Genomic DNA, 26,502 nt, shown 5'->3' with positions numbered 1-26,502 from the left:
TTTAAGATATGATTTACTTAGAAATTGGATATACATGTGCTATGTCTTTAACATTCTCTCTCTCTCTCTCTCCTCTCCCCCTTTCTCTTTCACATCTAAAAAGTGTTAACAGAAAAAAATAATGAATACAGGAAGTAGGCTCCTCTACCAATCCACAAAATAGGAAAAATAATAAAAGTTTTTTAAAAGAAAAATGTTTTAATGGTGCTTCTGCTTGCTGGGTTTCAGATTTTCAAAGTAAAAATTGTAATTCAGGAGACCAGGTGACATCATCTCTAGTTCGTATTTTAAACTGGCCAGCAGCCTGCCTCTGGGCACTTGGCTAGTCAGCTGGCATAGCCTGAAGTCAGGGCCAGCTTTAGGCCTATTCCACTAATTCCCCCGAATCGAGCCCCATGCCTAAGAGGGCCCCAGGCCCACTGAGAATCCCTTCCCTGGCTAGAGGTGCCTTTTTAATTTTTACTCATCTGGCAGTGCTCCGGGTCTCCGATGGCACTTCAGCTGTGGGTCCTTCGCTTGCTCTGGGTCTTCGGCAGCGTGTCCTTCAGTGCCACCGAAGACCTGGAGTGAGTGAAGGACCCACCACCAAAGTGCCACCGAAGACTAGGAGCACCGCCCAGTGAGTACAAACCCCATGTGCTTTTTACGTGTGTTTGGTTTTTTTTAGTCATCCCTGCTGGGGCCCCGTCAAAACTGTTCAAATTGGGCCTCGCACTTCCTAAAGCCAGCCCTGCCTGAAGTGGTCTTGGTCTGTCTCTTCTTTTTAGGGGAAAGGGTGTTGGGGGATGCTGGCAGCCTTTCTTGGTGTTGTGGTGGCCTGGTAGAATCACCTGTGGTCACTTAGATCTTTAAGGTTGTGATTCTAGTTCACTCTACCCCATGCTACGTCCTTGAAATCTTCCAAGCAAATCCGGGGATCATAGACCTCCCACTCTGATGGTGTGGTCCAACCTAGGTTGAGGGTAGGCAAGTTTGACCTTTGATCATTCTGGAAAGTCCCATCTATTACTAGTAGTTCTGTAACAACCCAAGTCACCAGACCAAAGAAAGAAATGTGGTCTAGACTGATTGAAGACTTAATTAAGTTATTGTTATTTCTTACTTCACTCCTACTTCTACCCATTCATATTTCCATTCCCTTAGCATATCTTAAAATATTCTGAGCTTTTTACTGGCATAGAATTAGGCCACTAACAATTCTATGACTTGATCATATGGTCATCTCTAAGAAAAAGCGCTGTCGTTTTCTGTTAATACAAATCTTATTTAAGCTAAAGAAAAATTAAGAGTTTATAGAACAAGAAAATGGAAGTTTAGAGACTAGACCTCACTCAGATAGACCCATTTTCCACACGATATTGTGACCTTGCTGCCACACAATTGTTGTGAGCTTTGTAGGCAATTAAATGTTACAAGATCCTATAAACAAGAAAGAAGCTTTGTGCCATAAATGTCCTGATGGTAATATTTTCATGGTCAATTCAGTATTAACTGTATTTCTGACTTTGTAGATGGAATATCAGAATGAGGGCATTGATGCTACTACAGTGGAGTATGAGGACAATCGTCCACTTCTAGATATGTTCCTCCAGAAACCAATGGGAGTACTTTCTCTACTCGACGAAGAAAGTCGATTTCCCCAGGCGACAGACCTGACTTTAGTTGGTATGAATAATAATTTTTAAAGCCCTAAAGAATGACTGATACACATTGAGTGAGAGCCATGACATTTTATAGTATTTTTGCTTGTCTAAATAACCACTGAGTCTGTGGCATTAGCAATGGATTGAGAAGCTTCTGAAAATTCTGCTATGATGTCAACAATATTCAGACATGAACAAATGGACTTTTATTTACTTAAGTATTTATTTTCTCTCTTTTTGCTCAGGTGCTCACTTCAACTATTTTGCTAGTTTCTTGTTATTTTTATATTGTTAATGTTATTTTATTGTTTAAATATTAACACCTATCTAAATAGGGTTTATTATCATCTATGGGATTTACAAATGTTAAATAATAGTCACAATGCTGCTGTGTGTTAAGTACTTCAAGGATTCTTATCCTCATTTAAGAGATGGGAAACTGAGACAGAGAATGGAAGAGAGATATGCCCGAGACCATACATTGAGTTAGTAGTAGTGACTTTGCTGTGACATCTGACTAGATAGTTCCTTAACTTGATGATTATTTTATGAACATTTTAATAAATCTTGTTGCCAACTTTAAAATGTGTGCAGCCAATAAATATGAGAAGTTTATTCTAGCGTTCGACCTACCAAGCCATTGTCATTTGTTAGTTTCCGATAGGCATCCCATTAAGAGTGAGTTGTGAGGGATTTGAAGGACTAGTTTGGGGAGGCTGTTCATTTATAAGTGGTAACTTGGAAGAAAGAACACAGGTGCTTGTAGGAAAAGCTGACAAAGGCTGAAATCATTAGTGGACAATGTGATAACTTATAAGAGTATTTTGTACTAATTCTGATTTTTTGGGTTGTAAGCTGTCCTTAATTATGGTGGAGAATTGTGGTTTAAATTGCTGTGGTTCACCTTTAACAGTTACCTTTTTTAATGACTAGATAAATTTGAAGATAATTTAAGATGCAAATACTTTTGGAGGCCCAAACGTGTGGAGCTGTGTTTTGGCATTCAGCACTATGCTGGAAAGGTAAAGGCCATATGGTCTGAATGTAATCAGTAGTATAGTCACTATCCATTCCATCCAGAGGCATTTAAATTGCTTGCAGATTTCTCTCTTTTTAATGGATTAATTGTTTTTAAAGAAACCTAGAATTTGTGATAAGATTTACAATTCAAAATGTTATAAATGCTCCTTACCATTCTGGAGGTGGCATCCTGACATGTGAAATGCCACTCCAACTGAGACTAGGGTGACCAGTAGCAACTGTGAAAAATTGGGACAGGGGTAATAGGCTCTTATATAAGACAAAGCCCCAAATATCGGGCCTGTTCCTATAAAATTGGGACATCTGGTCACCCAGCTGAGGCCATGTCTACATCTAAAATTTTGCAGCGCTGGTTGTTACAGCTGTATTAGTACAGCTGTATAGGGCCAGCGCTGCAGAGTGGCCACACTTACAGCAACCAGCGCTGCAAGTGGTGTTAGATGTGGCCACACTGCAGCGCTGTTGGGCGGCTTCAAGGGGGGTTCGGGGAACGCGAGAGCAAACCGGGAAAGGAGACCAGCTTCGCCGCGGTTTGCTCTCGCGTTCCCAGAACCCCCCTGCAAACCGCAGGGAAGGAGACCTGCTTGTTCGGGGAACACGAGAGCAAACCGGGGAAGGAGACCAGCTTGATTACCAGAGGCTTCCTCAGGTATGCTGGGATACCTGCTTATTCCACGGAGGTCAAGAAAAGCGCTGGTAAGTGTCTATACTTGATTACCAGCGCTGGATCACCAGCGCTGGATCCTCTACACCCGAGACAAAACGGGAGTATGGCCAGCGCTGCAAACAGGGAGTTGCAGCGCTGGTGGTGCCCTGCAGATGTGTACACCTCCTAAGTTGCAGCGCTGTAACTCCCTCACCAGCGCTGCAACTTTCTGATGTAGACAAGCCCTGAGACATTTCGTAGAATTTGTGCCCACTCCCCTTGAGCCAGAACAACCTGCACAATTATAACATCTCTAGCCATTAGCACATATACTCAGTAGTAATTGTTTGTGTGGAAGAGAGAGAGCAGGAAAGGAAAGGGGGTTCAATGAATAAAACAGAGTTTAAAACTGTCTCTGCAATAGTGTTTTCTTTTTAAACTCCTGTAGAGGGCAGAGGAGTATCTGGAAGAATTCCCCTCCTACATACTGGAGGTATATTCTAGTGTTCTGCAGAACTCAACAGTTTTGGTTTTAGTTGGTTTCATGTCCACTGAATTTTGTTTGGAATTTGAGGTCTAAATTCCCAACTGTAAACAAAACTCAACCAAAGCAGCCTAGGTTTGCGTGGTTTCCATGCAGGCCTCAGCTCACGCTCAATGCAAGGGTCAAGAACCTCTGCAAATCTTCTGGTAAACCTTCCCCAACTTTTGGGTTTGTTAAGGAAAACTCTAAAGTTCCACAAAGCTCCAGTAAATTATTTGCCACCCAAATGTCAAGTCCTAGAGGAAGTGCTGACTTTCAGTCATTCTCCACAATAGGGCCAAAATTAGCTCTAATGTAACTTCAAGACCATGGCTATGTCTACCCCACTGTGGTAAGTCGACCTACGCTAAGCAACTCCAGCTACGTGAATAAGGTAGCTGGAGTCGATGTACCTTAGGTCGAGTTACTGTGGGGTCTACACTGCGGGGGGTTGATGGGAGAAAATCTCCCGTCGACTTACCTTACTCTTCTCATCAGGGGTAGAGTACAGGGATTGACTGGAGAGCGATCTGTAGTCGATTTGGCGGGTCTTTATTAGACCCGCTAAATTGACTGCCAGTGGATCGATCTCAGAGCATCAGTCCCTGCGGTAGTGCAGACCTGCCCCATGTGCTGTGCCTGTGTTTTTCTGGCACTGAGGCCATTTATAGTAAAGCTGAATTCTGGAAATTACTGTAGTTTTAAAAAATAAAATCTAAAGCAGAATAACTCTATTCCAGTTTTGATACAAAGATATGATCATTGATTACTAATAACTATGAGAAAAACAATTCAGAGCAGTTTTGCCTTTCAAAGCCCTCGGAGTTAAAATTTTAAAAATACTGTGCCCTAAGCCAGTGCAAATTAAAGAGAGGATCTAGATGAATAAATACCCATTTGGTTAGAGTGATAGTACATTTTGTATCCATTTTGCCAGTGTGCTAGATATGAAATTTACTCTTGTTTCTCCAGAAGATTTAATTACAGATCACACATTGCCTACATGCAGTAAAGGCAAAGTGGCTGCTCCATCTGAAAACCATTGCATATTTCACGTGTAACCTGTCAAGTTATGCGGCTAGTGTGGTGCTACACTGTGGCTTTGGCTACACTGGCACTTTACAGCCCTGCAACTTTCTCGCTCAGGGGTGTGAAAAAAACACCCCCCTGAGCGCTGCAAGATACAGTATCATAAAGCACCAGTGTAAACAGTGCTTCAGCGCTGGGAGCGCGGCTCCCAGCGCTGCAAGCTAAACCCCAGGAGGATATGGAGTACGTGAAGCGCTGGGTGAGCTCTATCCCAGCGCTGGCGCTGCAACTACACTCACACTTCAAAGCGCTGCCACAGCAGCGCTCCCACGGCAGCGTTTTGGAGTTTCGAGTGTAGCCATATGTTGGACTGGGCACGTCATAGTTTGATGTGATAGAGCGTAATACAATGTGACTCAGCTTAAGCCATTTAAACCAATTTGATATACCAATGACATGTCATGAATGCAAATGCTGTCTAAAGCCAGTTCACACTTCGAGAACACTGCAGTAATTCACCAGCTTGCCAGGTTTGAACTATCTTACTTGGTCAACTTGCCTGTTTAAAGTAAATGACAAGGTTTTGGTAGTCTGTTTCAGCTCTTTGTTCATTCTGTCTCCAATACCTAGGTATTATATGATGCCTACGGTTTTCTTGAAAAGAACAGAGACACTCTTCCTGCTGATATAGTGGTGGTGCTGAGAACTTCAGAGAACAAACTTCTTCAGCAGCTGTTCTCTAGTCCATTAACCAAAACAGGTATTTCTCTTCATAGCTTTGTTAATAGTTAGACTTCCTGACTAGATGTCCCTGCAGCCTTCTACTACTACTGTCCAGAACCCTGGCATTGCTTTCCATCAGGGTTACAAAAGTAATCTGGAGTTGTAAAATACTTAACGCTTGCTATTTTCAAGGCAATTTATGGGCATTAATTAATTAATTCTCACAGCATTGCTGTGAGGTATCCACATTTCAGAGATGCAGGGAGATTAAATGATAACGAAGGTCAGACTTCATTGTCAGAGTAGGGATGAGACGTCAGGAGTTTCCTGGGTATTAGTTTTGTTCTCAGATCACTAGACAACACTTCTCTGTCTCTAGCTTTTTGCATAATTCGCTTTACATTGTGTAAACCATGTGTATCCAATTTAGGCAAAGATAGTTTTTGCAAGTAACATCCTCTCTGTTTAAACACACCTGCGCAATACATTTAAAAATATCTTACTAGTTATAGAATAAAAAATATACCAAACTGATAGAATTAATTATTTCAGATGATTTGAAACTTGGGGACATTGACTTCCACACATGTGCCTATGTCTATTGCTAATTTATAACAATAAGGTGAAGTTCAATGACTTCGAAGATAGCTGCCATAAATCAATAGAATGTGCCTGACACTTCTGCCACATAAACACCAACAATGCAACACACCCACAGCCAAAAAGAGTCTGCGCACGTTGCAGTAGAGTGTGCATGTGACGTTACATAAACACCTACACTACAACACACATACAAAGCTAAGAGACTGTCAAGAGTTGCTACATAAAAGGAAAAGTCTCTTTCAGAACAGGTTGGAAAAGGATGTAGACACCTGAAGGCTTTTGCTCTGATATGACATTTCTTTGCAGGAGTAAGGGGACCTTTGGTAATTCACTTGTGATTAGAGAGTTACAGGCTAGAATATGGTGATGTATACCCATGCAGTTCATGCAATAATCAGTATCTTGCTGATACAAAATGTCAAAACTAATATGTAGAGTACAGCTCCAAGTCATTTCAAATTAGTTTAAATGCTTTGGGCTGAACTCCACTCTATAACCCATGAAACGCAATTGGCTTCAGTGGGTTTGCATAGGTATAGTTGATAGCAATTTTTGAGTCTATTTGACTATATTCTGCATAGGATAGATTCCTATTATACTGATGCTATTGTTTTTCTGTAGTTTGAGAACTATTTTTGTTAGTGTGGCTTTGGTTTTGGCCTCTACAAACCGTTCCTAAGAAGGCACCTTCTCTCTCTCCTTTTAGGAGGTGGGAGGCGGAACTCAGAATCTGAACTTTCCTGTAAGAAAATCGTTCACCATTTGTATTATTAGACTTTACTGTTTAACTTGATTGATCTTAACAGGCACTTTGCTGTAAGTTCACTAGGTCAAGGATTATTGTGCTCTTTCAAAATGTCATTTCTGTCCTCCTTTTAGGAGATCCTAGGGGGAATGTTAGCAACAAGTCGATAAGGTCAAGGACTGCCGCTCACAGCACAGCCTAAGCTGAATTTTTAATAAGTAATATGTCATCCTATTTCTTGTGGTTTTGCATTTGGATGTGACTTTGGGATTCTCGTCCCTTGCTGACTAGGGCTGAACAAGATAGAGACAATGATCTTAGCCTTGTTGAAAGGGAGAGAGTAGAAGTACCTTTTACTACTAGTGGCTGCTTGTGAAGGATGATGTAGTAAAGGAGGAGTCTGCTTCTCCTTTTGCTTCTGTGAGCTTAGCAATTGGAGAAATGTGAGTGAGGACAATCTTATGAGACTGAGGTCAGCATGCTCTGTGCCCAGTTGAGGGTGAAAACCTCTTTACCTTTATATGCTTTGATTTTGGGGTCCTGGTTGACCTGATGAGAGAGCCTATTCTATTCATCCTGGTAGGGTGAGGCTAAACAAAAGAAGCTTTGCACCTAGTCAAATATCTGAGACTGTACTGCCTTGTCAATGTTTTTGTCATTCTGATTCAATGAGTCTGTGCTTTTCCTGTTATTCCTAAATGACAGATTAAGTTCTTTGTCCCAATTAGGGTGACCAGATGTCTTGATAAAATCAGGACCATCCCAATATTTAGGTGTTTGTCCCATGTCCCGACCGATCTTTGGTCGGGAAGCAATTTGTCCCGATGTTTCGCTCTGCCGGCAGCATTCGGCTTTTTTGTTTCCCTCTGCTGGCGGACACCCCACCCCCATGTGTCCTGATATTTTCTTCCTCTCATCTGGTCGTCCTAGTCCCAATTAGCAGTCCCAGTTATTATAATAACTGTCAGTTATTAGCAGTGAACTTGATAGTGGGCAAGGCAATTGTACCATACAAGTTTCTCCTGAATTCTGGTCCTTTCACACAAACTTGTCTCTCTGGCTTTTGAAAATATTTTCACCAGCAGCAGCATTGAACTGAGTGCTTTGCCTGAGATACAGTAGGAACTGCACTCTGGCATACTGATTAGGAGTTGCAGACCACTGTTACTTTATATATGCTATATATACTGAGTTGCTTTCACTATTTTTTGTATCTTAAATTCTTTACTGTTATCTAAATGGATCAGGTGACTTCTGCCTTCTGTTACAAAATTTTTGCCTCTCTCTGAAATAGCAGCAGCAGCAATATTTTCTGCCAAGTCAGTATAGCTTGGATTCCAGCCTTGGAATGGTTAAGCATGTACTTCTGCATATGATGCTACCAGGGCGGCTCTAGGTTTTTTGCTGCCCCAAGCACAGCAGTCAGGCAGCCTTCGGCGGCTTACCTGTGGGAGGTCCGCCAGTCCCGTGGCTTTGGCGTACCTGCTGCCGAATTGCTGCTGAATCTGCGGGACTGGCGGACCTTCCGCAGGCATGCCGCCGAAGGCTACCTGGCTGCTGCCCTACCAGGGACCGGCAGGCTGCCCCCCCACCTCCCCCGCGGCTTGCCGCCCCAGGCACACACTTGGAGTGCTGGTGCCTGGAGTCACCACTGGATGCTACAAGGTCTTAAAAATAACTAATACTTTATGCTCTATTTTTTTCAGCCATCTAATATACTTGGCACCACTTCTGGTGTAGGGGCCTGTGTTCTGAAATCAGATTGTTGCCAGGTTTGTCTTTGGCAGTCTGCAGGATAAATGAAAGGTTTGGCAGAGAATCGAATGTATAAGTATGGCTATTAATATCTCATCCCTGCTTTGTGAAGGAAGTTAAAGGCAGTCTCCTCCTAACTTTCTACAAAGAAGCTCTTGTACACAAAATAATAGAGAATATGTAAATATCCCATAAGATCCTCTGCTTGTGTTTGAATGCATCCCTACCCTCAGACATATACTTCGTTAGCAAAGCAAGCCAAAATCAAATACCATCTCTCATTCCAAGATTGCATTTAACATTCCAAGACTTAACAACATTTTCTTCAATTTGTGTAGATTATTTATTTACTGGTACAAAAAGTTGTTAATTTAAATGGAAGCTACATTAAAAAAATGTGCCAAGGCAATGTTGGCTTTATATGAGCCTTTCTGCCAGTGTCTTCAATGCTTTGTTTGAAGATGAGCAACAGCGCTGTCTAACATCTGTTCACAACTAGCTTTGGAACGTTTAGTGTTCATACTGTTGGCCAAAGAGCCCTCTTCCATCTGTGCAATGGCCACTAGGTGGTGCTATCTCAGAAGTTTGAAAATAACATGGGCATGATGATTATTACAAAATGCGTTTCCTAAATGCCACTAAGAATGAAAATAAGGAAACCGAATGCCTGCTTCTCTCCACTCCCTGACAAACTCTTCTCTGTTTGAAGTAAATTTATCTAAATGCCTTGCATATAGTTTTCAAGAGTCAAAAACTGAGCAGCAGCAAGAAAATAAATATTAAAAAGATAAAATTATTTTCCTAATTTAGGATCATGTGAATCACTGTAATTTATCAAATGTTCTGACCCCTTCTCAGTGAATGCTTCTATTTCATTGGAGCAAACTGTGTAAAGTGCCAGAAATGGACAGCATGATGTAAAGAACATGTATATAGTAGTATAGTTTACCATTAAAAGAGTTCACAGATCCCACTAACTGACATCCATACTCAAAGTGAACATTCTAGGATTGATTATACAGAGTTCATACCTCCTTTTTGTTACTTCAATGGGAGGTAAAGTGGATCTTTAACTTCAAAAAGGAATGAATATGTTCTGCATAGTGAACCTAAATATTAACTCACTAATTTTCCAAATTGCTTCCATGTTCTACACTATTTCCATCTGCAGAGTTCCTGCTGATGAGAACTCTGTATTTGAAATGAATGTAGAATATGCTCCAATTAAAAGAGAGAAGCATAGTATGCTTGAAAGGAACAAGATGTCTCTATTTTGCTGAATTTGCAAGTTCCTTTTTTAGCCAAATGCAGCTATTGGTCTCTTTAGTTTCACAGATTTTGGGGGATTGGTATCACGAGTGACAGTGTCAGAGACATAACGATTAAATAATCTGGGAAAGAAGGTAACCTGAGAACTATACATTGTACTGAGTTTAATTGAAAATGGCCGTATAAAAGGCTCAAGCAGCAGTTCCTTTGTTGAATATGCATTTTAGTGCAGTAACCCTAGTAACTTTACTTATAGATGCTGATACTGATGTCACCTGGATGTTTGAACAGATTCTGTCATAATCTCTTGGAGGGCTTGTCTACATCACAAAGTTGCAGCGCTGGTGAGGAGGTTACAGCGCTGCAACTTAGGAGGTGTACACATCTGCAGGGCATCACCAGCGCTGCAACTCCCTGTTTGCAGCGCTGGCCGTACTCCCGTTTTGTCTCGGGTGTAGAGGATCCAGCGCTGGTGATCCAGCGCTGGTAATCAAGTGTAGACACTTACCAGCGCTTTTCTTGACCTCCGTGGAATAAGCAGGTATCCCAGCATACCTGAGGAAGCCTCTGGTAATCAAGCTGGTCTCCTTCCCCGGTTTGCTCTCGCGTTCCCCGAACCCCCGTGCAAGCAGGTCTCCTTCCCTGCGGTTTGCAGAGTGGTTCGGGGAACGCGCGAGCAAACCGCGGCGAAGCTGGTCTCCTTCCCCGGTTTGCTCTCGCGTTCCCCGAACCACCGTGCAAGCAGGTCTCCTTCCCTGCAGTTTGCAGGGGGGTTTGGGGAACGTGAGAGCAAACCGCGGCGAAGCTGGTCTCCTTCCCCGGTTTGCTCTCGCGTTCCCCGAACCACCGTGCAAGCAGGTCTCCTTCCCTGCGGTTTGCAGGGGGGTTCGGGGAACGCGAGAGCAAACCGCGGCGAAGCTGGTCTCCCCCGGTTTGCTCTCACGTTCCCCGAACCACCGTGCAAGCAGGTCTCCTTCCCTGCGGTTTGCAGGGGGGTTCGGGGAACGCGAGAGCAAACCGCGGCGAAGCTGGTTTCCTTCCCCGGTTTGCTCTCGCGTTCCCCGAACCACCGTGCAAGCAGGTCTCCTTCGCTGCGGTTTGCAGGGGGGTTCGGGGAATGCGAGAGCAAACCGCGGCGAAGCTGGTCTCCTTCCCCGGTTTGCTCTCACGTTCCCCGAACCCCCGTGCAAGCAGGTCTCCTTCCCTGCGGTTTGCTCTCGCGTTCCCCGAATCCCCGAGCAAGCAGGTCTCCTTCCCTGCGGTTTGCTCTCGCGTTCCCCGAATCCCCGAGCAAGCAGGTCTCCTTCCCTGCAGTTTGCAGGGGGGTTCAGGGAACGCGAGAGCAAACCGCGGCGAAGCTGGTCTCCTTCCCCGGTTTGCTCTCGCGTTCCCCGAACCCCCCTTGAAGCCGCCCAACAGCGCTGCAGTGTGGCCACATCTAACACCACTTGCAGCACTGGTTGCTGTAAGTGTGGCCACTCTGCAGCGCTGGCCCTATACAGCTGTACTAATACAGCTGTAACAACCAGCGCTGCAAAATTGTAGATGTAGACATACCCGGAGACTGGATTTTGCTATATGGTATCTATGGTAAATATCCTGCAAACCTACCTGGTGGTGTTGCCTTCCCCTCAGAGCACGTTGCCCCTAAGGGCTTGCTTATGCCCTCCTGGCTTGCACTCGTGGTATGTGGGTGTGGATCTGTGGTCCACAAGGAGAGGCAAGTTGGTGAGGATTATACCTGGCATTTCCCTAAAGTAGCTGATGACTCTGATACTCATACCATCAGATTAACTCTCTCTACTCCTGCCTCAAGCCAGGAAGAGGTCAGAGGAAGGATGGTCCAATGGTTAGCCCTGAGGAGACATTGGGTTAAAATCTCTGCTCAGCCACAGACTTGCTGTGTGAACCTGGGCAAATCACTTAGTGTCTCTGTTCCTTGGTTGCCCCCAAAATGGAGATAAGAGAACTTTTCTACCTCACTGGATTGTGTAGCATCCAGAGACTATGGTAATGGGGCCATTATAGTGCCTTAGATAGATGAAATACATTTTAAAATCCCTCAACTTCTGAGTGAAGATGGCTGTAACTGCCCTTTAAAGGCTCAGTATTTAGATGAGATCTATAGTTGAACAAAAGAAGGTTGCTTGCATGGTTATGGGATTGTCAACAGCCCATGAATTTATGCACCAAGCCATTGGTGCCAACTACAATGTGTTACATGTTTTTACTGCTGTGGAAATACAGAAATATTAAATGTAGCCTGAGCTTGCCTCAGAAATCCCAATAGAATCCCATGATCCCCACTGATCAGGCCAGGTGCTGTAGCCCCACTCATCTCTAGCATATTATATCACTGAATTGCATTAAAAACAATTGAACAAGCTGTAGCAAAAGTGGGAAATATATTAAATCAATAACTTTACTGAAACACATATCCAAGGTGCGACTTCCTGCATCAGGAATAAATTTAGGGACCTTAGAAGGAAAATCTGCCTGGGCTGAGCTTACCACCAATGTTTTTAAGGCACTTGAATAAGTAATATGGAAAACGATTTTCATATTGCCTCCCCTATTGTTTAACAAGCAAAGTTCCTTTCAAATGTAAAAGGCTTGTTTAAACTGGAGAAGCTTAAGTTTTTAAATTAGCTCACCTTTAAAAGCAATTAAACCTATACTGTAGTCTTGGTTATAGGCTGCCTGAGCCATTCTAGTTTAGTAAAAACCGTTCAGGCCACCTTGAACTGCCTAAACTATGTCTACGCTAGAGCTCTAACTGATTGATAAATTGGTTTTGTTGAACTAATTTTAATACTTAGAAAATGTCCCCAGTGTGGACATGCTCTTTGCTAAACCCAGCTACTTACCACTCTCACCACTACCCACCAGAGTGGCTTAGTAACAAGCTGTAAATGGGTGAAATGACTCTTTGATCCTAATGAGTGCCCCTTTCTGGCAATCCACTAGGACTGCTGTGAGCAGTGTGACCCAAGAACCTCTGGATACCAATAGGCAGAAGACACTGCAGTATATAGAGGAATAGGGATCCCCTGTATTCACCAAAAAAAGTCATGTGATGTCATTAGTGAAAGCCTGTCTCATACCGGTCATCATAATCATTGCAAAATGTATGTATTAGCGTCCAAAATATGGGTGTTAGCATGAATTCCCCTAAGCTTAATTACCAGCTTAGATCTGATAGCACTGCCACTAATCAGGAATTTTTAGGGCCTGATACCCTCTGGTCCCCCCAAAACCTTCCCTGGGGGACCCCCAGACTCAGTTGCCTTGAGTCCTACAACAAAGGGAAATAACCCCCTCCCCTTGTTTCCTGGTTACTTCCTCCCAGGCTCCGCTCCCAGGACGACCCTAGGAGATTCCGTGCTTCCAGTCCTGGAAACACAAGTACCGAGAGAGCTAATCTCTCTTCCCCCTTACCCAGAGGGTATGCAAAGTCAGGCTTAGTAAATCTAACACAGAGAGATTTTCCCCCTGACTTCTTCCTCCCACCAATTCCCTGGTGAGCTGCAGACTCAATTCCCTGGAGCCCCACTAAAGAAAAACTCCAACAGGTCTTAAAAAGAAAGCTTTAAAAAAAGAGAGAAAAATACATTAAAAATAGTCTCTGTTTAAGGTGAAAATATACAGGGTCAATTGCTTAAGAAAAAAAAGTGAATAAACAGCCTTATCCAAAAAGAATACAATTCAAAACACTCCAGCAACTACACACATGTAAATACAAAAAAAAACCCAAGGCTGCATTACTGACACCTCCCCTGCCGCCCTTGGCCCCATCCCCACTCCACCCCTTCCATGAGGTACTGCCCCTGCCCCACCTCTTCCCACCCCTTCCCTGCCCCCATTCCAACTCCTTCCCTGAAATCCCCATCCCAACTTTGCCCCCTCCCTGCCCCCAGCAGGTGCAGGAGGGGTGTGGGGTGTGGTGGGAGCTCAGGGCAGGGAGTTGGGGTGAGGGGTGCGGCAGGGGGTCAAGGTGAAGGGTGTGGCAGGGGGCTCATGGCAAGGGGTTGGAGTGCAGGAGAGGTGTGGGGTGTGGCAGGGGGCTTAGGGCAGGGGGTTGGGCTGTAAGAAAGGTGCAGAGTGCTGAAGGGGGTCAGGGTGCAGGGTGCAACCGGGGACTTGGCAGGGGGTCAAGGTGCGGGGTACGGCAGGGGGTCAGGGTCCAGGAGGGGTGTGGCAGGGGGCTCAGGGCAGTGGGTTGAGGTGCAGGAGGGATGTGAGGTGCAGCAGGAGGTTGGGAGTTGGGGTGCAGTAGAGGGCTCAGGGCAGGGGGTCGGGGTGCAGGAGGGGTGTGGCAGGGGGACTCGGGGCAGGTGGTTGAGGTGTGGCAGGGGGCTCAGGGCAGTGGGTTGGGGTGCAGGAGGAATGTAGGGTGCGGTAGGAGGTTGGGAGTCGAGGTGCAGGATGCAGCAGGGGGCTTAGGGCAGGGTTTTGGTTGCAGGTGGGATTCAGAGGGTGGGCTCTGGCCCGGCACGCACCGGGGGCAGGGCAGGCTGTCTGCCTGCCCCGCCCTGCCCCCATGCTGCTTCAGGAAGCATCTGGAACCTGGGAGAGGAGAGGCACAGCGGTCTGTGTGTTGCCGTTGCTTCAGGCACCACCCCCAGCAGCTCCCATTGGCTGGGAATGGGGAACCGCAGCCAATGGGAGCTGCTGGGGGCGCTGCCTAAAGCAAGAGCAACACATAGACCCCTGTGCCCCCCGCTTCCCAGAGCGGCACAGGGGCAGGGCAGGCAGGCAGGGAGCCTACCCTTCCGCCAGTGCACGTCGGGCTGGAGCCGCTCTAGGTAAATGCTGTGGGAGGGCAAGGGAGCTGTGAGGCGCTTGCGGGCCCCAGAAAAAAATTACTCTATGTGCCACATGTTTGAGACCCCTGGTTTCTCCCTTGGTCTCTCCTGGGCACTGGCTCTCAGTTTGCCATCCCTTCTCCAAAATGGAGTGCCTCAGCCTACCTGCTGTATGCCTCAGGACCAGCTTCGACCCCTGAGATACCTGTTACTTAAACACATTCATCTCCCAGAACTCCAGGCAACAAGTATGAAGCTTCTGGTTAGTTTAACTTGCAGAGGCACAGAGTAGCTGTGAAGTAGTCAACGCACACCCTTTGTGCAATCTAATGCCTTTGTGCTCTTTTTTACTTAACCATGTAAAGCACAGGAGAGTTTACATGATACAAAACAATAAACATCTGAAACAACAATATCCCTCACTTTCTGTCTCACACTTCCTTTGTGGGTCCTTGGGGAACCATCTGGGTGTAGGAAGGCCAGAAAGATGCCTCTTCCTTATGCAGTTGTTGCATGCTAGGTGGTCTCTCTCCCTTATGGAGTCCCTTCCCAGCTTCTGTGACTCAGTATTGCCAACCCTGAATGTTCAAAAATCACAAGTCAGGCTCACCAAAAATCACGAGATTGGCTTTAAAATATTGAGATTATGTAAAAATAATAGATTTAGTGTTCTTTTTATTTGCCTTCTGCTTTTTGAGCCTTTAGAGTACCCTAGGGTCACATTTTGAAACTTTCTCCACAGCCACAAGAACTAGAAGCTTACTTTTGCTTTAAAAATGAAGGCTGAAACCATCACATATGCACTTGACTCCTGGAGCTGGGGCTTTAAGGAAAACAATAATTATCATGAGACTCATGACAGTATCATGAGGGTTGGCAACACTGAGACTTTGTGTTGTATCAACCGGGAAGGTACTAACAAACTTCAACAGGACTTTAAAAATAAAGTGGAAACCTCTTTACCAACCTACTGCTGCACCCTCTGTAACTCTCACTCTGTCTCCTCAACTCCTTCCCCCTCCTGCCTGTTTCCTGTCCTTTCAGATTCCCAACAGCCAGTGCTCCTAGTTCTAATAATTACAAGCAACATCTAAACACCACATTCCCTCCTCTCTTAAGGAAGTCTCCCAATAAAATTAATGTTGTTGTTCTAACCACAGGAACAAATAGGAAATAAGATGCTATACTATTGGCAGAAATATTACACTGAAAACACTGTAGATACTACATAACATAGTCTCTAGTCCAGACAGGTGGTCGTCTGGGTCTGACAGGACGTCTCTCAAGCCCTGGTTCCAATGCAATGTCTTGTTGTGTTGATACTACAGTAAAGTCATCCTGTGTAGACTGGGTGTTGGCATAATCTCCTCTTGGTGCACAGGCAGATGCAAGTTAAGAAGCATTCCATACCGCCCATCAGAAAGTCGATAGGTGTAAAGTCCCTTCTTCTCTATGATTTTAAGAGGAGCTGTGAATTTATGGTCCCCTTTGTGTAAAATTCCAGATTTTTGTATTCTAACGAAGGAACCACACTCAAACTTTGGTTCCTTAGCACCCTGCTGCTTGTCTGTGAAAGCCTTATACTTTACTTGGTTCTGTTCAACTGTTTTTCTCATATCATCCTTGGTTGGGGCCTCAGGTCGTGCCTTTAACAATTCAGCAATGTTCAGTTTAGTATTCATCTGGTTCCCATGCAGTAACTCTGCAGGTGATCTTTGCATTGTGACATGTCATGTAGCCCCGTATGCTTGCAAGAAATCAATAGTGAAGGGTATCCACAATCACCCTTCCAGTGTAGCCATTTGCAACCTCTCTTTCAAACTTCTGTTAAACCATTCGATTTCCCCATTGACTTGAGGGTAATCCACATACATATAGGCACTCATGGCTGAGCAGATTTTCATAATACAACTTCAATCAGAATTCATAAGATATACAGATATAGCTCCAGTTCATCATAGTGAGATAGCTCAAATAAATGTTCTTGCATAGGGTATATCTACACTGCAGCTGGGACATGTGGTTCCCAGGAGGGTAGACAGACACGTGCTAGGTCTGCTTGAATTTGTGTGCCAAAAATAGCAGTGCAGCCCTCGTGACAAGGGTAGCAGCTTGGGCTAGCCACCTCAGTATGTACTCAGCGGGTCAGGCAGGATTATACTTGGATGGCTAGCATGAGCCCCTGTCTATGCCTCTGCAGCCACATTGCTATTTTTAGCACAGTAGCTCGAGCAGACCTAGCATGTGTCTGTCTGCACTGGGAAGCGTACTCTCAGCTGCTGTGTACACCCTGTGTTTTGGATGGTGTTAGACTCTCAGGTTCTGCAGAACAGATGGAGTCAGTTTTTGTGTGAGAAACGTCTGGAAATTTGAACTGAGCTGCTTTTTTGGAGTTTTGGAAGTTAATGTCAGATCCCTGCTAGGAAAGACAGTCATAACAACTAACAAAGCAATATTTTGATTTTCCAGTGTTTCAGGTGTTGACAGGGAAGAAATAATTACTGCGATGAGAAAGCAGTGTGCTTTCCACAGCACAGTCTTACCAAGACCATTTTCCAAAACATGAATTGTTAAAGCTTCCTGAGCAATCCTGCTCCCCTAAAGAAAAAGGCATGTGTTAGTCACTTGCTTGCCATTTTGTGCACTGGTCTGGATTACATTACAGCAAGGGAAATCTTGTAAATATTTCTTCAACCTTCTTCATGGAAGGACAATCTCTGAGTGTCTTCCCTGAATCATTTAAAAGAAACAGGGTGGCACACAGATAATGGCATACTGGAGACTGTTCCCATAGTATCCTGTGATAACTGTTTTATGAGCCCAGAAGAAGGGGGAACTCATTTTCTGCTTCCCTAATAGTATTTGTTTCTTGGTTCACACTTGACCCAACTCCTTTGATCTTGAGTTGGATTCACTGTTTATGGTCTAGCATCACAACACCTGATTTAATACATGATTCCAACACCCATGGCATCCAACTTTCTAAAATCATGGAACTGTCTCAGAAGAAACTTCTGTTTCCTGAGGGACACCCATTTGTCTGTTGCCAGTGTGCCATCATCCAGGATTCTCCATAGCTCCCGCTGTTGTTTATCTTCAAGGTAATGTATCTTTTTTTACAAGCTCTATACAGTACAATGAGTTGTTAGGGGATGGCGTTATACTATACTAACCAGAAAGTTTCTTTACCTTGCCTTCATATTCTCTGCAATTGTTTTAGAAACACATTTTAACAGTGTGTGTGTGAGAGAATACATGCCTGAAGATGTTGTTATTTTAATTGGTGGATTGGGGACAGTGATTACTACTACAGTTGCCTCTGCTGGATGGCAAAGGTCCAGCTAATAGTCCCCTGGCTGATTCTGAAGAGGCCTCCATCCAGTTCTCTGCAGTTTGGGTCTTGGATTTTTTGCAAAGCAATTGTTTGCTTTCTCAGCCATAATCAACTAGCAGAAATCTGGTCACATTCCCCTAACAAGAAACCATACAAGCTTCTTTAAAAAGCACTAGCAACCTTTTTAACATTAATGGTGACCTGGGAAGGAGGGGAGGAAATGGTTGTGATTGAACCTTTTTTTGCTCATGTGTCGTGTAAACATGGAGTAACAGGGTTTTATTTTTTAAACAAATATTTTTTTAAGTTAAATATACCAGATGAAATCTTGGATGCGTTGATTCAATAGGGAATGTATTTCACCTATCAGAAATATTATGTTTTATTATCTCTGTTTTTGCTGGCACACTCGTTGGTCAAGTTTTTCTGGAGTTTGAGGTGAAGAGTTATTTACAAAAATAAATTATTTATAAACAGTCTGCCTGACCATCTCTTCCCCAGCTCAATATTTACATTTAGTCTGTTGTCTTTTGTGTTATCTGAATCCAATGAGTTCTCCAGTCATCCCTATACTACTCCAAGAAAAACAGAGTAGATGAACCTGGTATGTCTCATCTAAAAAACAAAAAAAGCTGGATTTTTTTTTAAAATAAAAAGTTTAGGCTTTCTTTACATGTTCTAAAGAATCCAAAACAGGAGTACAAACACTGTCTCCTCCCCCTTTTTGGAGGTCAGCTTAAAAACTCAAACTAGTATCTGCTCCAAATCACATACTGCAACATCCTCAAACCTACCATTATGTTGCACAATGACTTTTTTTAAATGATTTGCAGTTATCAATTTAATTTGGCAATTTTCCAATTTAAGATACTGTGTCTCAGTATAAATTATCTATATTTCTGACAGCAAATGGTACTTTACTGAACAATCAGAAATAGTGAAAAATAACTAAATTATTTTGTATTCCAATCCTGCAATCCTTTTACTACTGGACACAGAGTGAAATCCTGGATCCATTGAAGTCAATGAGAGTTTTGCTATTGACATCAGTGGAGTCAGGATTTTACCTGTACTGCTTATTACTGTGTAATCCCATTGAGTACAAGCAGTCTGCCCGGTGATAAGCAGTGGTGAGCTGGAGCTAGTTCCCACAGGTTCCCAAGAACTGGTTGCTAAAATTAGATGGACAACCTCCATGGACAACCGGTTGTTAAAGGGCCAGGGAATGGGCAAAGAACTCCGGTCCGTGGGCCGAACCATCATGTTGCTCCCAGGATTCCCAGCTGGGGAGGCTGAGGCTTCCCCAGCCCTTCGCCCGCTTCCCCCCACCTGCAGCGTGGCCAGCCGCTGGCATCAGCTGGGCAGCTCAGCTGAGCTCGGGAGTCGTCCTGCTGCTGCTTTTTGAAAGGCCCGGCAAGGTGTGGGGGGGTCCTGTTGCAAGCTCCAGGGCTGGCTGGAGGGGAAGGGGCAAGTGGGGCAATTGGCCCAGGCCCTGAAGGGGCCCCTGGCCCCACGAGAATGTCTCCCCCGGGCCCTCCCTCGCTTCCCCCATCCTGAAGAGCTGCAGCATGGCCAGAAGTTGGGCAGCTCAGCTGAGCTCTGGGCTGTTGGCAAGGTAAGGGGGCTGCAAGTTCCGGGGCCGTGGTGGGGGGCAAGTGGAGCAATTTGCCCTGGGCCCCTGGCCCCACGAGGATGTCCCCCCCACCCCCGCCCCACAGAGCTGCAGCATGGCCAGCAGCTGGGCAGCTCAGCTAAGCTCCTGAGTCGTCCTGCTGCTTTGAGCTGCCAGCAAGGTAAGGGGGGAGGGGGTTGCAAGTTCCAGGGTTGCTGGGGGTGCAAGTGGGGCAATTTGCCCCAGGCTTTGCAGGGGCCCCTGGCCCCATAGGTATGTCTCCCCCCGACCCCTCCCCCGCTCTCCCCCCTTAAATCAGAACTTTTTGTAGGGAACCGGTTGTTAAGATTTTGGCAGCTCATCACTGGTGATAAGTGTTTGCAGAATTGGGCCCTTGGCTTGATGTACATCATGTTTATTCACTGAAATGAAATGTGTTTCCATTTAGGCTTAAAGGGTTTTTTCCCTTCCTTTTAATTCCACAGATCACAATAGAACAAAAGACTCCAAACATTTTACAATTTATTAATTTATCTCATAATAAGATCTATTTATAATGGGATGTTTGTGTCATATATTTTCCCTATTAAAAGATAACTGCAGGCACTGTAAATCAAATGAATCCGATACAAAGCCATTATAATTATTATCTCTCTACTTAAAGATGAATCGGAACTTACATTTTCTAAGAATTTGGGTCAAGTTAATAGAAGCTATATATTTTCTTTTGAACATATATTTTCTTTAGAACATTTTTAGAACATAAGAGGCTTTCTTACTTCTGACTGTCTGATCCATATGTTAAAAGCATATAAAATTAATTGTTTTTGCTTTGCTGCCAGTGTATTGTTTGCAAAGATAGGCTTTAAACCACAGCTGTGCATAGTAACAATTGTGAACTTTACTGGGTTGCAGATGTGGGACATCAGTAAACTAAATTAAATGTAGCTTAACTGAGCTTTAGAGTTTGGGTGTTTGATTACATGTTATTTAGGTTCCCAGTTGCACAGTATACATACAGTTTTCTGCTTCCTCTGTCTGAGGCTTTTCCTCAGCTCCTAGGATTTGTGTCACAGGGCAATGGAAGTATACAGATGCTTATAATAAGATTCAATAAAAGTAGGATCCAGAGCATGCCACCCATATAGGGACCTAGGGACAGAACTTTCTATCAAAATCACAGGTAAGGGCCCAATCATGCTAACACACAATACAAGATATAATTTTCACTATTGTCAATAATTCCATTAAAATCAAGAGTAATGTGAATCTCTGGGATTACTCATGGCAGTAAGCATTACAGCTGTTACTCTAGGCCAGGTCCTGCTATCCTTGCTCTCATTAAGTAGTATCTTACTCCACGAGAAGTCAATTTCAGTGTATGAGTACTTGCAGAATAAATTACTCCTGGATAGAGATGGCAGAATCTGGCTGAAAGTGTCTGAAGACTTGGACCCTAACAGATAGGACTGAGTTGTTTTAAGAAATAGATATTGATGGTTTAATTGTGTCAATTTGTAAAAGGCCATTCCAAATAAGCAAAACTTGGGAGGAACTTTGTTTTGTTCTCTGCACTCTTAATAGCTTAGAGAAGATGATACTTTCTCTTTTAATATTTCCAACTACTAGAGCTGGTCAAAACATTTTTGATGAAAATTTTTCTTATGGAAGAATGCTGTTTTGTCTAAACCAATATGTTTCCATGAAACATTTTGATTTCAATAAAGACTTTATTGGGAAGGTTTTTCAGGTCCAGGAGAGAGAGAGAGAGAGACCTAGACGGACGCACCCCAGAATAGCTAGTAGACTGGTCACTAGGGCATTTGCCAGAGATGTGGGAGTGCTACACAGTGAAGTCCCTGCTCCAAATCAGGAAGAACAGGGACTTGAACTTGGGTCTCCCATATCCTGGGTGAGTGCCCTAACCATTGGGCTTTTGGCTGTTCTAGGGTCTCTCTCAATCATGGGTTGTTTGTTTGTTTTGTTTCTTTGTTTCTTTGTTTTCATACCAAGATTCAAAAGGTCTTAGTTTTCTTTCTATTGTGGAATGAAAATAAATGTGGAAATCTCAAAAATTTTCACAAAATGGAATGGTGTTGTGTTATCCAGTCAGCCTTACTTCTAACCTAACTTCTTTCTTGTTTAAAAATTTTCATTTAACATAGATACACAATAATTAATCTTAATATTTCATTTCATGCTGATTTAATTAAAATATAAATTAACTCAGAGATAGCAACAGATGTGTTATACAGAAGATATTGGTTTTAATGTTAACTATTAGAAATTGTTTCTCGTGTGTTATATATCATCATTTTAATAGTAAAATGTTTACAAAACATGTACCCTGATTATTTTAAAAGTGAATTTATTAGACGCTAACCCTGCCAGGCACTGAGTGCTCTGACGTCAAATGGAATTGAGGGTGCTTGTCACCTCACAGGAGGCTCTTAGCAGCTCAAAGGATCAAGACCCAAATGAGCAATTAATAATTCTTAAGCTTTCATGAGAATCGGTGCAGCAGATAAAGCATGTGGGATGTTCAAGTAATACATGCAACATACTGACAACTTAAGCATCCATAATATTTTGCGGGTGTACTGTACTTTTACAAAGAATGTGCTAACAAATCCAAAAGTCTCTAAATCATCCAGCCTGTGTTTACTGTAGCTAATAGCCAACGTGTCTTATGGCAAACTATCTCTGAGTCTGCATTAGATTTTGCTCATATATTCATTTCAGTGTTTTGTATGATGGTGGTGCTGTTGTGCTCTGATTTTTTACTTTGTTTTAACAAGGTCCACCACCTTCACTGCTCTTTCACCGTACAACAAGCTGCAAAGGTCAGTGGTCTTTTGAACCAGCATGTCTGTTTTCCTGTTAGTTAACGCAGTCTTGTTTCTTTTGACTTGACTTGTGAGAACAGCATCAGCAATGGATAGCAATGATTCAGTAAGGTAAAAATAGCAAAAGAGCTGGGTATTTGTCCCATTAATTAAGCATAGATTAAAAACAGAATAATTTCCCTAAATAATATATTCTATCAGAAATGGATCTTTTAATGATATTTTAGAAACATGACATAAAATATACAGATGTACAGACATACAAAGGAACAAACACTCAGTTGAGTAACCTAGAGACCCAATTCAGTAAGAATTAACAGCCGACTTCTTTAACTCTCAGACTTCCAAAATGGGTCCATCTTGCACAAGGCTCTATAGCTGTCTTTTGTACTAAAGTAAAACCTGAAGAAGGTGACTGCTGTCTCTGAAGAGCGAATTCCTACATTTGGAAAATCTCTCTTAATTGGCTGATGTTAGTCTTACCTGTAAAGGAAAATTTGGAATTAAGAAAAGAGAAAATATAATGCAGTACTGCCTTCAGATGGCAACTACTTGGTAGTTTTTAATATCCCTTGTCTCATTATTGTTGTTTCTCCTGATTTGTGCATTATGGGACAGATTTTAAAAAGAGCTATGGGTAGGGACCAAGGCAGTTGTTTTCCCTGTGAAAATCAATGAATAGTATTAATAATATTAGACTACCAATCTGGTGCAATTTGATGTTGTTTCCATGAGTCCTGATGCAGGATTACCAACCCCAATTGTTCAAAAATCATGAATCAGGTCCCCCAATCGTGAATGGCTTAAAAATCATGAGATTTTAAAAAATAATACATTTTGAGTTTATTTACTTTCTTGTGTAGGAGCCTTTAGGGTACACATTTTACAGCTTTTTTGTTTGTTTTAAAAAGAAAGTGGAGATCTTCACTTAATCATCTGATGCCAGGAGCTAGGGCTTCAAGACAAACATTGTGAGATTTGTAATAAAATTATGAAAAGTGGCAACATTGCTGTTGACTCTGGAAAGTGATGCTTCAGGAAATATTGTCACAGAAGCAGTATGTCTGTGGAATTAAAATGATCTATGAAAAGGAACCAATGCTAATATAGTAAAAGATGCTCACATGCCACACAGTGATAAGTGCTTGCACGAGAGAGAAAGAGGCACTAAAAGTCCGGTCGGCTCCATGCAGCTCTAGGAAATGACTGGCATGTCCTTGCGGCTCCTAGGAGCAGGGCCAATCAGAGAAGCTCCGTGCACTGTATCTGCCACCAGTTCTCGCTCCGCATTTCCCATTGGCTGGGAACTGTGGCCAATAGGAGCTGTAGGAGCGGTGCCAATGTGCCTGGACAGCACACACCACGCAGAGCCCCATGACCCCTCCGCCTAGGGACTGGACATGGCAGCTGCTTCTGGGAGCAGCATGGAGCCAGGGAGCCTGTCTTAGCCCGGCTGCACCCCCAACTGAGAGCTGTCTGAGGTAAAGTATCAGAGGGGTAGCCGCGTTAGTCTGGATCTGTAAAAGCAGCAAAGAGTCCTGTGGCACCTTATAGACTAACAGAGGTTTTGGAGCATGAGCTTTCGTGGGTGATGTTATAGTTTCTTAGTGTATTCCTCAGTGGGATCTGAGGGAAGTGGCCTGTAGAATTTGGTGTTGGAAAGTTGAACTCTTCAACCTCCCTGGCCACACTATAGCAGACCTTAAGGTGGCCATCCTGCAGCAAAAAAACTTCAGGACCAGACTTCAAAGAGAAACTGCTGAGCTTCAGTTCATCTGCAAATTTGACACCATCAGCTCAGGATTAAACAAAGACTGTGAATGGCTTGCCAGTTACAGAACCAGTTTCTCCTCCCTTAGTTTTCACACCTCAACTGCTAGAACAGGACCTCATCCTCCCTGATTGAACTACCTCATTATCTCTAGCTTGCCTGCATATATATACCTGCCCCTGGAAATTTCCACTACATGCATCTGACGAAGTGGGTATTCACCCACAAAAGCTCATGCTCCAAAACATCTGTTAGTCTATAAGGTGCCACAGGACTCTTGTCTGAGGTAAGCGCCACCCAGCCAGAACCCGCACCCCAAACTCCATGTGCCAGGTCGGAACTCCCTTCTGAACCCCAACTCCTTCCCAGACCCTGCACTCCCACCCTCACCCGAGCCCCCTGCCTCAGGTCGGAACTCCCTCCCACACACCACCCACACCCCACTGCCCTAGACCTGAGCCCCTCACACACCCAAACTTCCTCCCAGAGCCCATACCTCAGACCTCCGCCCGCATCCCAAACTCCTGCCTGAGCCCGCTCCCACACTCCAAACCCCTTGGCCCAAGCCCCTCATCCCCAGCCCCACCCCAGAACCTGCTCCCCCAGCCAGAGCCCTCACCCCCTCCTGCACCCTAACCCTCTGCCCCAGCCCGGAGCCACCTTTCACATGGTGAACCCCTCATTTCTAGCCCCACCCTGGAGCCTAGGGGAAGCCCCAAACCACTTCCCCTCTCCCCCAAGGGGCTGTGTGTGGTCCGTGACTGATTTTTTCTGTTGGTCAGTGGCCCCTGATAGAAAAAAGGTTCCCCACTCCTGTCTTAGCCTCTCTATGGCCCTGATTCAGGAAGGAATGTAAAAACAACAAGCCTGGTATTAAGAACATGAAGTCAACTGGACTTCTCCTTTGCCTAAAGTTAGATGTCAACCGGAGTACCTAGTTTGTTTCCATAACAAGAAAATGAGAATATTACTACTAATTATGTAAAGGGATACTATAAAGACCAGTTAGAGTATGTCAAGCACTTTGAAGATGAAACTGCTTTTTATAACTACCCTGAGTTAATACAGTCTATTCACAATATTGCTGTACACAACTGACAGTTCTTCATACAGCTGGTTGAAAAAAAATTGACCAAACTGTTTTCTGTCAGAAAATATAGTTACATGAAAATGTTTTGTTGGAACATGTTGATTTCATCTTAATTTTAACCCTTTTGACTTTTAAATTCTGTTTTGGTAAGGTAAAATGTTTTGACATTTTAATTCCCTTTTATTTCATGTAAACTTTAATATAATATTTTAATATTATTTTATATATTGTATTAAATATTATATTTAATATTTTGTATGATCATCTTTCAACACTTCTAGAGCCAAACCAAAACAAATCATGGTTTCACATTGAAATTTTTTGGAATTTCCATTCTGCAGGAAATATCTATATTTTGAGGGGTCGTTCGAAATGGCAGAATATGGAAATTACATTTTTCTGACCAGCTCTAGTTGTTAACATTAAGTCTTTATTGCCAACAACAGGCTATTTCATTTACTACCGAATTTACTCTCCCCTTCATGGTACATTCTGTTTATACCAGTTGAAGGTTTAACTTTGGGTTCCTAATTATCTTTTGTTTGAATAGGAGGCGACACCTTTTTTTCTCTCTCTTTTATATTATTTCATAAATTCGATTGTTCAGTGTATTCGTTAGAGATACAATACAACTGGGCAGCATTCAAGTGGGAAGGTAAAGCTTTAGAAGAGTGATGTCCTGATTAAGAAAACAAACAAGCAACCCACCTCCCCATCCCCGGCACACCACAAAATTACATGCTGGGGGTGGCAGATTGTGTTTGCACCGCAGCTCTTCCTCATGAGTTGCAAGAACTCTGTAGTGGCCAGGCTGCTACAGAAGCCCCACTAGCAGATGATGTCTAAGAGAGGAGCTGAAACATTGCATTCCTGAGATGCCCTGCCAACACCCCCTCTCCAGTCATTACTGTCCAGTGTTGGGACCCTACTAGCTGGCTATGAAGTCTCAAAGGGAATAGGAAGTGTGGGTCTCCTGCAGTAACTTCCAAGCAGATTTTCCACAACTGCTGGCCCAATGCCCCGTAAAATGCCAGGAGAACGTGGCACAACCTACAGCTGAATTCAAA

General features: G+C 43.7%; 1 protein-coding gene and 1 long non-coding RNA gene across 2 annotated transcripts in view; one reads left to right on the top strand and one right to left on the bottom strand.

Moving 5' to 3' along the window:
• MYO3B (myosin IIIB) overlaps positions 1 to 26,502 on the top strand; it is a 394,363-nt gene that overhangs the window by 178,609 nt on the left and 189,252 nt on the right. Inside the window, exons 21-23 of the mRNA XM_030580743.1 lie at positions 1,512 to 1,665; positions 2,577 to 2,665; positions 5,513 to 5,642. Coding sequence (XP_030436603.1) covers positions 1,512 to 1,665; positions 2,577 to 2,665; positions 5,513 to 5,642 — 373 coding nt within the window. The remainder of the gene's footprint in view (positions 1 to 1,511; positions 1,666 to 2,576; positions 2,666 to 5,512; positions 5,643 to 26,502) is intronic.
• LOC115659934 lies at positions 7,684 to 16,617 on the bottom strand. The gene is made up of 3 exons (XR_004002671.1): positions 16,605 to 16,617; positions 16,372 to 16,377; positions 7,684 to 7,804 (listed from the first exon to the last, which is right to left on the bottom strand). It is a non-coding gene; the product is annotated as an uncharacterized LOC115659934 (long non-coding RNA).

Source organism: Gopherus evgoodei, chromosome 11, assembly GCF_007399415.2.
Source record: "Gopherus evgoodei ecotype Sinaloan lineage chromosome 11, rGopEvg1_v1.p, whole genome shotgun sequence".
Taxonomy (NCBI): domain Eukaryota; kingdom Metazoa; phylum Chordata; order Testudines; family Testudinidae; genus Gopherus; species Gopherus evgoodei.
This window is presented reverse-complemented; position numbering and strand designations above follow the sequence as displayed.